Source organism: Phodopus roborovskii, unplaced genomic scaffold (genome assembly GCF_943737965.1).
Source record: "Phodopus roborovskii unplaced genomic scaffold, PHOROB, whole genome shotgun sequence".
NCBI classification, from domain to species: Eukaryota; Metazoa; Chordata; class Mammalia; order Rodentia; family Cricetidae; genus Phodopus; species Phodopus roborovskii.
Window position 1 is genome coordinate 31438899 of NW_026126517.1, and position 14307 is coordinate 31453205.

Genomic DNA, 14307 nt, shown 5'->3' on the forward strand with positions numbered 1-14307 from the left:
GGATTCCCAGCCTTAGTCTAGGAATATTTCTAGCCAGTTTTTCTAACTTAAATTAAGCTGTTTATCTTCTACATTTTTCCTCTGGGCTACCTTTCTTTATCTGTATGTCTTTCTTCCCTTTTTACTTCATGGTTGATTATGTGGCTGGCTGGGTGGCTGGCTCCTTGCTCCTCTCTTGAGCTTTGAGTTCTCCTATTAACTCTCTCTGTATGCCAGCCCTGCCTATCTTTTCTCCTGCCTAGCTATAGTATATACAGCTCTTTATTAGACCACTCAGATGTTTTAGACAGGCAAAGTAACACAACTTCACAGAGTTAAACAAATGTGACATAAAAGAATGCAACCCATCTTTGAATCATTAAACAAATATCCCACAGCATAAACACTACCATGTAGATATTTTCCCCACTCTGTGTGTGTGTGTGTGTGTGTGTGTGTGTGCAGATGTATGTGCAGATTTATGTGCACACACATGTACAGGCCATAGGTTAGCATTAAGCCCCCCTTCTATTATTCCCCACCTTATTTTATTAAAGATTTATTTTACTATATGTGTATAAGTATTTGCCTGCATGTTTGTATGTATAGTATGTGCATGCCTTGCCTAGTATACACAGAGGCCAAAAGAGGATGTTAGATACCCTAGAGTTAGAGTTACAAGTGGTTATGAAGCATTATGTGGATACTGGGAATTGAACCTGAGTCCTTGCAAGGGCAGAATGTAGTTGGAGGTTTCTCATCCCACCCACCAGTTCCCAAATAACCACTCTAAGGCTTAACATTAATTATAATTGTTTGACCAACAGCTCAGGCATATTACTGACTAGCTCTCACAATTAAATTAACCCATATTTACTAATCTGTGTATCTCCATGTGGCTTACCGGTAATGTTCTAGCATCTTACCTCTTTGGCAACTGTCTCCCTGACTCCACCTTCTTTTTCTCCATAAATCTGGATTTTATTCTGCCTTGACATTGGTCAAATCAGTTTTATTTATCAACCGATAAAAACAACACATATTAACAGCATACAGAAGGACACCCCACATCAGCAGAAAGTGCTCTTAGTCCCTGAGTCATCCATCCGGCCCCTCCACCTTACTTTTTGAGACAGGGTCTTTCACTGAACTGGGATCTCATCAATTCAGTACAACTAGCTGGCTAGTGACGGCCAGAGATCCTCCTGACTCCACCTCCCCAAAGCTAGGGTTACAAGTACAAACCACAACACCCAGCTTTTTACTTGATGGGAGGTTCCAGACTCCAGTCCTCATGGTTGTGCAGCAAGCACTTGACTACTCACTCCAATTTTATAGATGAGGAAACAGGCACAGTGAAATTGCCAAGCCAGCCAGTGGGAGATGACGTTGTAAGCCATTTACTCGATTCTAGAGCCTGCTGACCGTTAAGAGCCCTCCCTACACCCCTGGGTCCTAGGGCAGGAAAGGAGGGGAGTACTCCACAATCTCTCCACCAGGGCCCAGCATCCTCCAGGTGACCACTGCAGGGTTCTTCCAGAACAATTCTTTCCTACCCACAATCCTTTGCATAGCATACCCAATTCTCTCCAAATTCAGGATTTGCCACTCCTCAGCCCCATATTTCCTTTTAGTATAAATATAGAGCTCTCCTTATTTGCCTAACTTTCAGAATTGTAACCCCTGATCCACAGCCATCTGGAATATGTTCCTTTTTGTACAAAAACGCCTTTGTCTTCTTATGAAAATGATCAGGTTCTGCCCATAAATATATCCAGCATAAAAGGTGGTGGAGTGAGAAGGCCTCATGGAAAAAGACAGCAGTGTATTTCTTTGCATTTGAATACTTCCAGGACATTACTTTAGCAGCAAACTAGCTCTGGGTTGGACCCCAGAATTCTCACTCTTATGGTGCCTCTGGAAAATCTGCTGAGCCTTCTGTGCCTCTTGTATATTTTTTTTTAATGCACAAAATCGGACCTATAAAGGAACAGTGGGATTAAACTATGTGGAAATAGTAGAATATTGGGGTAGCACTAGCGCTGTGTTTGTACACTGTGCTAAAAAGCAAGATCTAGCATTGGGTTGAATTTTTATAATTCTGATATGAGGGGGAAATGGTCTGCCCACATGTCGGCAGCTGCTGTCAAGAGATAGGAAAATATCTGTGGCTTCCGTTGGTGATGAAGTGACAGGTGCTGCTAATGTTAATGGGGTTTATTGCCTGTATTCACCAGGAAGGAGATACCGAATTTCAATGAAAAGTTAGGGAAAATAAAGACAGAATCTTCTTCCTCCCCAACTTTACATTCTAGAGAATTCTAATCGTGGGACTACAGATCCCACACTCTCCCTAGCTGGTCTGTGATGGGGAGACCAACGAACATACTCAGAAATGATGTTTCATTCCTGGTGGCCCCTTTTGGCACTCTCATTGTCGAGGCTGGAAATTCATAATGTATAAAATCAGTGTTCTGGGTAGCTGACTCTCCAAGAACACTTGCTGTGTAGCCAGGTACCTGCCTCGGTGTTGAGAGCCACCCGTGAGAGGGAAGGGCTATTGCTCTTTGTACAAATGAGGAAGATGAGGTTGACAGGTGAAGAAGGAGCTCCCAGGTTCAGGTTGCAGGTTGCTTCATCCCCCTGCCTTTCCACTAAATTAAATGTGTCCCACACACACCCAAACACATTTTTCCAAATGATTTTATTTCAAAGACAGACATAGTGGTATACTCCATTAATCCCATCCCTGAGAAAGCAGAAGCAAGGTCAATCTTTGTGAGTGTGAGGCTAGCCTGCTCTGCATAGTGAGTTCCAGGCTAGCCAGGGCTACCTAGAAAGACCCTGCATTTTAAAAATATTTAATTACATATCTAATTATGTGCACGTGTCTGTGTGTAGGTATGTGCCCATGAGTATAGGTACCTAAACAGGTCAGAGGAAGAAGCTCTGAATTCCTTGAAGTTGGAGTTACAGGCAGTTGTGAGCTGTTTGATATAGGTGCTGAATGTGAAACTTAGGTCCCCTCAGCAAGAGCTGGTCTGACTCTAACCACTGAGCAATCCTTCCAGTCTCTTGTTTTGTTTTTTTGAGGCAAGATCTTGCTGTAAGACTCAGGCTGATCTCTAACTGGCCTTTGCTGTAGAGCCCAAGCTGGCTTTAAATTTGCAACCCTCCTGCGTCTGCCTGCCTAGTGCTGGGATTACAGGTGTGTACTGCCACACCCCTCCCTTAACACATTTTATTTTAGACTTGAGGTGACTCACAATGAAGACTTAGTAATAATAATAATAGTCAGGACTGGAGAAATGACTTAGCCATTAAGAGCACTGGTTGCTCTTCCAGAAGACCTGGGTTCAATTCCCAACACCCACCTGGCAGCTCACAACTATAATTCCAAGATCTGACACTTTCACACAGATATACATGCAGGCAAAACACCAATGCACATAAAATAAAAAACAAATTATTAAAAAGTTAATAGCCAGAAAGAGGGAGGGAGAGAGGGAGGGAGAAGGAACTGGGATCGATATGTAAAATAAAAAAATTAATATTTTAAAAAAGCTAATAGCCTACCCAACAGGAGTATTGTCAAGCATTGGCAGCATTATCAAGCAATGGCTAATCCAAATTGCTTATTTTATCCCAAAGTCTGTTCAAAGGAGGTAACTCAGTTGACCTTCCAAATGGCAAGCTGCTGCTATAGTTTGGATGTGGTTTTCCCCTATGGGGTTATGTGTTGGAAGCTTGAACCTCAGAGCATCCAGGTGGGAGATGGTGGAACCCTGAAGGAGCTCAGAAGACAGGCTATTGGGGAGCGTTGTCCTAGGAAGGAATTAATTAATTCAGTTTTCATGGAATTCTAAAGAGTTCTACACAGAGTAGGTTATTATAAAAGAGCTACTCTGGTCCTCTCCAACCATGTAATTGTACCTTCTGAATTATGTCCCCATGGCAGCATCCACCAACCAGTGAAATGGCTAACAAGGCCTCTGCCAGAGCCCAAATAGGTGGAACTACCCAGTCTTGACCTTCTAGCCTCCAAAGCTATGCATTAAATAAATCTCTTTTCTTTACAAAGCACCAGCCTTGAGTGTTTCATTGAAGCAGTGGAAAATGAACTAATACACGTTTCATATTATCATCCTCATTTCAAAGATGAAGACATCAGAGTTTGAAAGGCTATAACATTTGATTAAGGGTCACACAGCTACCAAGCCAATCGGAACCATGGAAATGTGGCTGTGGCATCCTCTCCTTTCTCAGTAAGTGGTTTCTATTGAAGTAGAACATGTGCTTAGCAAAGAGCATAAACTGTGCCCCATGAATTTTCATAGTGAACACACCGCCCAGATCAGAAAGTGGAAATATACCAGCACTCTGCAGCTCCTAGTCCCTTCCTGGAAGTCATTAAACTCTCCTCCCTCCCCCACCATAGCCTCTGCTCTTAATTTCTAGCATTATCGATTAGTTCTGTTTTGTTTTGAATCTATGCAAATGATCTTTCACTCTTTACCATTTTGCTCCTACTCATCTCAATGACCTCAGAGTCTAAACAATAACTTTTATGTCCAGTGTATGAACAAACAGATGCCACCAATGGCTCAGCAGCCCTCTGATCTCCCATGGCCCTCTGTGGTGGGAGGGAGAGTCTCACCCATCTTGGGGGCGGGCTGATTGCGTCTGCTGATTCAGGGTCCTCCAGCCTCAGTTACTGCTGTAGAATGCTAACACTGGAGATCGGGAATATTTGTGTAAATGAAGTGTTCTACTGCCCTAAACTGATTCCAAACATCTTGTCTTTGCCCTTACTTTCACCATGTTTGGTAACAGCCTTTCTTCCCCCACGTTTTTGGCTTCCTCCTTCAAGTACCCACTGTCACTCTTGGGTAAGACTGACTCCAACCCATGACGTGCAGCCCACGTGCTCTGTCTTCCTCTCCCTGCCTCCTGCACGCTAAGTGCATCCAGCACAGTGTTCCACATACATGTACAAACATGTATTGTCTGTCTACCTCCATTAGTAATGGGTGTGTGCTTCTCCAGGACTGGGGAAATGATTCAGTAGGTCAAGTGCTTGCTTCACAAGCATGAAAACCAGAATTTGGATCCCCAGCACCCACATAAAAACTGAACACACTGAGAGGCAGGAAAAGGTGGATCCCAGGGCCAGATAGTCTACTCCAAACAGCAACTTCAAGTTTAGTGAGACACCCTGTCTCAAAAAATCATGTGGAGAGTGATAGAAGAAGACATGCAATACTAACCTCTAACTTCCACAAACATATGCATGGGTACATACCTGCATGCTCACATACACACACACACACACACACACACACACACACACACACACACAGTAACAAAAATATTTTCCCAGCCACCATGGCTTTGTGCCCAGATTTATATGGTGCACAGTAGATACTTGATACAACCTGCGGTGGAAGGAAAAATTAAATAGCATGGAACTTCCCCCACCAAGACACAAAAAGTCTCTTCGAGGACAGGACACATCAAATTTAAATCCAGCTTTACTAACAGGGGCAATGTTGTGACTGCAGCCAGTGTCTACTCCTCAGTTGAGGCAAATTTTGGAGGTTGGGAGAAAAGAGGCCAAAGTTAGCAGTCCATCTGCCCCTCACCAAGCTGCTATGGTAGCTTCCTGCTAGTGACTCTAACCAGCCAAAACACCTGACACCAAAGCTTCACAGAGAAGAAGCACCTGCCAGCCCAGAGGTAATAAATAGGACTCCTGAGTTCTGCAGGCATTGGGGAGGGTGTGGGTTCAGGCAAATGAGCTACATCACACACAGATATAAAGGGCTGCAACCATCAGGACTTATTTCCATCAGTGCTTACAAGGATGGAGAGCAGCCCAGAGCAACTGCATCTGACCAAGGCACTAGGGGAGGCAGGGGATGGACGGGCCTTGGCTGAAATCCAAGAGCTGGCTCTGAAGTGGTTCATGGAGACACAGGCACCCTCAATCCTGCAGAATGGAGCTCTGCCCCCCTGGTTTCATGGATTCATCACCAGAAAGTAAGGCTGCCCCTGACAATATGGCCAGCATGGCCCACAATTCCTCGGGACAGAGAATATCGCCCAAGGATTCTGGAACTCTGGGCTCCTGACCTTTCTCTCACTAGGCAGGACTCTGGGGGTGGAGGGGAGAGATTGAGGAAGCTTCTGGAGGCAGGTCTGAAGGGCATTTCCCTCGTGGGGCCTTTGCAGCTATGGAAAGGCCAGAAAGTGGACCTGTGGGGGCTGGGCATGTTTAGATGAGTTCTGAGTATCTTGGTGAAAGATACTGTGCCATGCACCAGCAGTGGAATGCTATTGTCACTAAGCTGGAAAACTGGCTAGGAAACCTAGACACATGCTTATCCTGGCATAGGGGCCAGAATGTGGGATTTGGCATTGTAGTTGATCTAGATTGCCAAGCTTCCCAATACTAGACAGAGGAAGGAATGAGAGGCAAAGCCCACTAGTTCCTGGCCCAGTGCCTAGCACAGCACCAGGAACAGTTTTATGGATCACATGAGGCTGCGTGTTCAGCGGGGACCTGCACATGATTTAATACTCTGCTGTCACTGTCTTGACACTTCATTAGGAAATAAGGGATCCTACATATTCATTTAGCACTGACACCTACAAATTATGAAGGTAGTTCTGACTTGGTAAGTGGATAAGGAACTATATGGTCTGTGTTCTGCCAAGCCAAAAAAAAAAAAAAAAAAAAAAAAAAGCTAGATTTCCTTCTGTGCTTCCAAAACACTTGGCATCATATAGAAGGACATGAAGGAGGTGGGAGGTGAGTTCCTGTAAACTTCTCTTGTAGCCAAGCTTGAGACACTGCACCAGCTCTTTACTGCAGAAACTCTTATGCAGTATATATCTTGCATAACTGCACACCTAGCCCCAAGAGAGGGATTCCTGCCAATGCAAAAGTCCCCAGTCATGTAGTATCGTTCTCACTATGTAGTTGTTCAGGTAGAGAGCAGGGACTACAGGCAGTGTCTACTGCACCTGCTGGCAAGGCTGCAGTGGGGAGTGGAAGGTGCCTCAGGACTCACATCCAACTCCAGGCTGAGTCTTTAGTTTGCTCATATGAGCTAGGACCAGGCATGGACTGCACCTTAAGAGGCCTCAGAACCAGTCAGAGGTCTAAAAAGGTTCTCTATCAAGAGCTAAAAGACTGCATCAATCTAGGACCCAATGCCATGGCTTGCAAAGATCTTAATTCAGACTTCTTGGTTGTACAAACCCTAGTTAATGGTGTTTCCTCTGTCCAGGCAGACAGAGCAGCTACTCAGGGACAAAGCTCTCGGTTCCTTCCTTGTCCGCCTCAGTGACCGGGCCGTTGGCTACATCTTGTCTTACAGGTAAGTGGGAAGCCCTCTATGAGGGGCCAGGCAGCCTCAAGACTCCATAACCCAGAGCCTGCTGATAAACATGGAGTCCCAGAAAGCCCTGTCTGGTTTTCCCTGGGCCTCAACACCATGATTCATCCATCCCATGCTTGGCCAACCATATGCCAAGCAGCACTGACCATATGCCAAGGACGGTGCTGCAGCCTTCAAAGGGGTGAGGGTAGGCAAATAAAACACCTTCCTGCTGGGCACAAATGAACTCTGAGCCCAGTGAAGGAGGAATAGCTATTTGCTGGTGGGAAGAGGGCCTGGTTGGGTATAAGAAGATCTTCTAGCAGATGGTCTGGCATGAACAGAAGTACAAGATTTTGGGAGCCCCCTGGGTCTCTGGGTGCAGCAGGATACAGGGTATCCAGGAACAGGATAGCCTTGTATGAAAATTCTGATACAGAGAAGGGATCCAAGCAGACTGTCACTTCACCAGGGTCCTCCTAACAGCGCAAAGAGGGAAACCTGGAGATAGTCTAGAGGTGTGAAGGCTGTGGGAGACCCATGCCATCCTTAACTATGAAGATCTTGGGTCTTACTGATATAAGGCTATAAGACCAAAGAGGAGGAGACATGGGCCTAGTAAGAAGGCAGAGGTGATGACGGTGAGCCCCAGTCTGAACATAGGCTGAGTTGGGAAGGTAGAAGGCTCTCACTGGAAACCTGGATTGAGGCCAGGGCTGCAGGGCAAACTTCCAAATCTTTAGATTCTGATTCAAATTATGTGCACAGACTCTCCTTGTTCAGATCCCAACCCAGAGGAAGTTCCTTTGCCTCTCTGTGCCTCTGCCCTCTCATATGTAAACTAGGAACATTCTGGTTACCTATCATATCATAGGACTGTTGGAAGTGCTCAATAAGATGATGTATTTGAAAGTGCCTGTCACAGAGTGCCCAAGCCATGGAAGGGCTAAACAAATACTAATCATTGATCAATACTCACTTTTCCCCAGACACTATTTTGGGCACTTTGAAATATAATAAGTAAGCATTTTTCAAATGTCTTTTCAGTTTCGGTTTTCCTTTATTCGGTATTTTTTGAGCTTCTCTCTCCCTCAGGAGACCTTATAAAAGACAGCGAGAGGAGGTGCCCAGAGAGATAGAAACAGTCAAAAGGGACAGAAGAGTCCAGAAATGAGCAGCATCCCAATTCACACCATTCATTGTCATTCCTGGTTTTTCTATAATTGGCACAAGGCACAGGATATCCAAATGGGAGAAAATGTGCAAGGTACAAAATTAATAACTATACAAAAATCCTAAATCTAAGATGGAAAACAATAGCCTTTCTTAAAGGAAACAAGAAAACATTTCAATAAGCAAATCAACTGCCTATGAGTGGGATAAACAAAAATTTCTTAGACATAAAAAGCACTCACTATAAAAGACTGATAAATTTGGATGTGTAGGCAATCTGGCATCGACATCTGTTACCACACTGATGGCCAGGCAGGACTCAGCTGATCTGGATGGGTAGAGGAGTATCTCCTTCCTGCCTAACCACAACATGTGTACCCTTCCTAAAGCATGCTTGGTTGAAGATAACGACCTTCCCAGAATGGAGGAGGGGCCCCCAAACAAGCTCTCAAAAGACCGATAATTTGATTTCATATATAAATATATATATTTATATATATAAACACATATATACATATGTGTGTATGTGTGTATGTATGTATTTGTGTGTATGTATGTGCCTATATGTGTGTATGTATACATGTCTTTTGATACATCTTGCTCCTGCTGCTCTTTGGCATATTCTCAGTAGAAGTCAGCACATGCATTCATAGAAGATAGCATAATAGCTACATTCATAACAAGCTCAATTAGGAAACCACCCAAATACCTAACAGACTATAGGTTTTCCAGCAGACGAGATACTATAGGTAACTTTTGAAAGGAAGAAGTTAAATCTACTTGGACCTCAGTAAATCTGAAAAGAATACATCGAGTGAAGGAAGTGAGATACAAATGAGGGTTTTTGCATAATTTTCATTTATTTGAAATTCCATAAAGGAAAAAACAAACTTATGGCAATAGGGTCAGAGAGAGAGGCCATCTGTAGGGCACTGGTAGGGAGAGGCCAGGCATGGTTCATGGGCATTTTTATGTCTAGAAATTCATCTTGCTGTACACCCATGATGAGTGTTCTGTGTTTAAATCATTTCCATTAAATAAAAGAAAAATCAAGAGGGTGGGGCTTTATAGGAGGGGAGGTTCAGTTGTTCCAGAGGATGGGGCCTGGGTGAAGCTGAATGGTAAAGGGTTGGATCTTGTTTTTACTGGAGGCTTTGGTACTTCCTTCCTCATTGTTTTTATTTTTATGTGTTGTTATTTTGTTTTTCATTCATTTTGAGATTCTAAAATACTGTATTAGTCAAGCATGGTAGCTCATACATATTGTCCCAGCACTGGAGAGGCTGGGGCAGGAGGATCTACCTGAGTTTGAGGCCAACCTGAACCATATAGCTGTAGGCCAGCCTGGGCTATAAAGTGAGATCTTCTCTCAAGAATAAGTGAGTAAACAATTAATGGATTTAAAGTTAAGAGAGCTAAGTAAATAGGGCTGGGGGCATGGGTCAGGGTTTGGTCCCCAGTGACACAAAAAAACAACAAAGAGATCAATTATTGCACTAGTCAATCTCATGAGCAAGGTTTAGGGTTTCCTTGTTTTGTGCTCAATGAGTGTCTCAATTACTCTAGTCCCAGCCCTGGCCTCCCCAAGAACAAGCTCAGGTTCTTCCCTGGGCCCCAGACATTTGAGGCCCCTGCCCCCTCCACCATTCCCCAAGGAACACACAGAGAGCAGCACTTGGTCAGATGAATCTGTGATGGAAACAGTTAGGGGCATAGCTGGCCACTTGCAGCCAGAGACCCAACCCAGCCCACACATAATTGTGTTACAGGGGTAGTGACCGCTGCCGTCATTTTGTCATCAACCAGCTCCGAAATCGACGTTACCTTGTCTCAGGAGACACCCTCAGCCACAGCACTCTGGACGAGCTCCTACGCCACTACCAGGAGGTGCAGCTTGAGCCTTTTGGGGAAACCCTTGCTTCTGCTTGCCCACGGGTAGGCACTCTTGGCCCTAGAGTGAGGGAGGTAGGACAGGGTGTCCAGGCTTGCAGTGGCAATTACACAGACACATCCTATCAAGGGAACTCAGAGGAGTCATGGCCCTCATTCAACAACATACCTTACCCAAGGTCAGGAACCTAGTGGGATGTTCCCTGCCATCCCTGCAGGCAGTTGGAGGCTGCCAGTGTGTGACCACAGCCTGTTATATTATATCCTCCCTGCCGCCAGCTAGAGGAAAATGACCTGTATGATGCTGTCAACACCGGCCTCCAGCAGACTAATCTGGAAAATCCAGCTGCCGTGGAATTTCCCACCTTGGTTCCTGACAAGTCCACCAGCCCCCGCCTTCCTGCAAAGCCTCAGGTCTCCTTCCTGCACACCAAGAAAGGCCTGGAAGTGAGTTCCTGGACTGTCTCGAAAGAGGAGAGTGTGGAGGTGAGGAGGATTCTGGCCCATACAGGCTGATGGCTGCTAGACTGGAATGTAGGGGTCATGCCACAATCATGGTCCTTAGAAACCACTAGAGCAGTATCTTTAGGCATAGAGGGCGAGCATCAGGCCCAGGGTGTAAGACTCACAGCCTAGTCAGTCCCCAGGGATCCACCAATGATATGGCCTACCCTGGTCAGCTGGATAGAGTTCAAACCTCTGGGAGACTTAGTGTGAGGCACACACTCTGAGTCTGTTTGCCATTCCTGATGTTTGAGATACCCGAAAACCACTTAGTAAACTGTAAAGTGGATGTCTGTATGCTGGGACAGGCTCAGAGAACATCCTTGAAACATAGAACATGCATGCCAAGGATTTGGTTTTGTTGTTGCTTTTGTTTTTCGACACAGGGTTTCTCTGGGCAGGCCTGGCTGTCCTGGAACCTGCTCTGTAAATCAGGCTGACCTCAAACTCACAGAGAGCCTCTGCCTCTGCCTCTGTCTCTGCCTCTGCCTCTGCCTCTGCCTCTGCCTCTGCCTCGAGTGCTAGGATTAAAGGCATGCACCACCATGCCCAGCTGCCAAGGACTTCCTGTGCTCAAAATAAAACCTAAAATCCTCAGGGTCTACAACAGCCTCCCCAGTATCCGAACCTCCTTCCCTTCTTCACCATGGCCCCACTGGCTTTCTAGATCTTCCTTAACCCCATTAGCCTTTGAACTTGCTGTATACTCTACCTGGGTCTCTTCTTACCAGAGAGTGGCATCACTCATACTCATACTATATTCAGTCTCTCCTCAAAAAAGCCACCTGATCTATATATAGCACATGTCACTTTTCCCACTCATATATCATATACTACATCAAATCCTTGTACACTCTTTAGCACAGCCCCCATGGTATTGGTTTCCAAATTAGAATGGAAACTCAAGCTGTCCTCAGGTCTTAAGACTGCCTGTCATGTAGTTGGTACTCGGTAATTATTTGTTGAAAAGATCCATGAGCAATGGGCTTGGGATAAAGCTACTCCGAAAGGGTATGTAGCAGTGAGTGGATGAACTCATGGGGACCTCAATGGACCATACTGGAGGCAGAAGGACCAGGCAGAATGAGTTGACTGTTGAGCTTGTTTCCTTGGATGCCAATGAAAAGACTGTACTTAGAATCATGGAGCCAGGAAACATGAAGGTCATGAACCAACCCTTGCATATGCTAGCCAAACTGAAGCAAAAGAGGGGAGAGGAGGCTAATCGTGAGGTCACGGTAACAGTGGGGTGTTTTTTAAAACATTCTCTGTCCCTCTCTCCCAGGCACCCACTAGAGTACCCCCTATTCCTCAGAGGAGCCCCTCTCTTCTGGATGAGCCTTCTGCAGGCCCCAATGACATCATTTACGCAGACCTGAAGAAGACGAACCGGGCACAGCAAGGCCTGGGCACAGAGGTGTGTGGCAGGCACAGGCTAGCTCCAGCTGGCAGCCTGGCTTGTTCCCCATGCAGGAAACCCTCAAAGACACTCTCAGATGAAGACCAGAACAATCCCCATAGCCCAGAGCCTGCTCCATCTGGGGTGAAGACAGACCAGAATGCCACCATGCCTTATGCTTCCTTAGGATTTCCCCTGCCCCCCAATCCTGAGGCCCTAGGATCACGGCCTACTACTTGGAGGCAGGGGTTTCTAAAATTGAGCCACGAGGCTCAGTCCTCCTCTGAGGCCAGCTCTATAGATACCTACCAGCTTGTTGGGACAGCAGGCCTACGACAGGAGGGTAGGGACAGACCAGACCAAGGAGGCAGGACTTATGAACAGATTCCAACCTGCTGGCATGGCACTGCCAAGATCCCATCCCCTGGTGTCAGCCCCACATACAGCCAACTGTCAGGGCCCATGGACTGTGACTATGAGAAGATCTTGGGGACCTCTCAGCTCCCAGAGCCAGGGAACACCTATGAGCAAATCCCAGCCTCCAAGAACAAGGACACTGGACGGGTAAACAAGGTGAGTTCCCTGAGGGGGTGAGTGGCCAGGTCCTTACAAAACACGGGTGACCCAGACATGATGACACACATCATTAATCCCAACACTAGAATAGCAGAAGCAGGAGGGTTGTTGTGAGCTTGAGGCCAGGACTATATAAAGAGAAACTGTGTATGGTCCTCGAGCATGAACAAGTTACTGCCAATGCTCAGAAGTGCCCAGAACTTTCCACCTGGTGGTACAAGGATGGCAGAAGCAGCTATTAGACTGTGGGGTGAAATGGGGTCTTCTAGCCCACCCAAGAGCTTCCTACCTCATGAATAAGCAGATCTCTAGCCTGTTGCTTTGGCCATGACACTTTCTCTGAGGACTAGGGCTGCCAAATTCATCAAGATAAAAATAGAAGACAGCTAGTTAAGTTGGAATTGGACACAAACCAGAGGTTTTTTAATATGTCTCAAAAAAAAATTCTTAACAGTTTCTGATTTACCTAGAACTCAGATTTAACTGGGCAGCCTATATTTTTACTTGGCAACCCTACCCAGGCTCTCTCTTCCTTGTCTGTAAAATGAGCTGATCATCTGGTTATGCCCAGAGCAGCTGCCCAAGGAACAGGGTCCCACATCCTCTCTTGACAAGATGCTGTCTAGGTGGCCCTCCGTGAATAGGGCAACTATTTCTGAGAATTCATGACAGAGAGAAGGAGAATGTGGAGGGGGTAAGAACACCACAGGGAGACTCCTGAGTCTCTAGGGAGACAGCTGAACCCACCGACCCCCTCTCAGGCCCTCAGCTGTCTATACTCGAGAACAAGAGGAATGGAAAGTTCCCTTTCTGCAGACACAGCCTCAAGTCTGAAAAGCTGAAACTTCCTTCTCCTGGCCTAAACAGGGACATCCCAAGCTTTAGAGCAAAGGCCGGTGGGCGAACCAGCACCCCCCACTCAGGGCAGGGCTGCCTCCTCCCACTCCTGCTCTTATTCCCATCATTTTATGAGGTGTTTGTCCTTTAAGACCTCTGAAACCATATCTGCACATCTCCTAGATGTCCCCGTGTCCTCCTCTAACTCTGGAGCCCAGTACACAACCCCTCCCTCCTCCATCCTGTCCCAGCTTGGGCACAGCAAGGCCCCAGCTTGGTAGGAGGGGCCAGGACCCCCAGGACATACTCAGAGGGAAGACAATGCTCTTCAGAATTTTCCACCTCTTTTTTACCTTCCTCCCTTCCTACCACCCTTCCTTAGCCAAAAGCAAATCCTCATCTTAAATTTGAAGGCTGAAAGTGGGCTTTGGGGCCCTGGAGAGGCTGTGGGAGCCACACCAGCATTGTATTCTGGCATTGTTTCTCCAGCTTGGGCCCCTCACCCCAGACCCAAGCTAAGAGCTTCTGACCCTGGGTCTTTCCTTCTCTGCTGGGGAGCCCAGGCCC

General features: G+C 46.2%; 1 protein-coding gene across 1 annotated transcript; it reads left to right on the forward strand.

Annotated features, from left to right (window-relative positions):
- Positions 1 to 5842: 5842 nt before the first annotated feature.
- Positions 5843 to 14021, forward strand: Sh2d7 (SH2 domain containing 7). The gene is made up of 6 exons (XM_051196946.1): positions 5843 to 6018; positions 7272 to 7361; positions 10304 to 10469; positions 10704 to 10910; positions 12214 to 12900; positions 13893 to 14021. Exons 1-6 carry the CDS (start codon positions 5843 to 5845, stop codon positions 14019 to 14021), a joined length of 1455 nt encoding a protein of 484 aa, XP_051052903.1.
- The last annotated feature ends 286 nt before the right edge of the window (positions 14022 to 14307 follow it).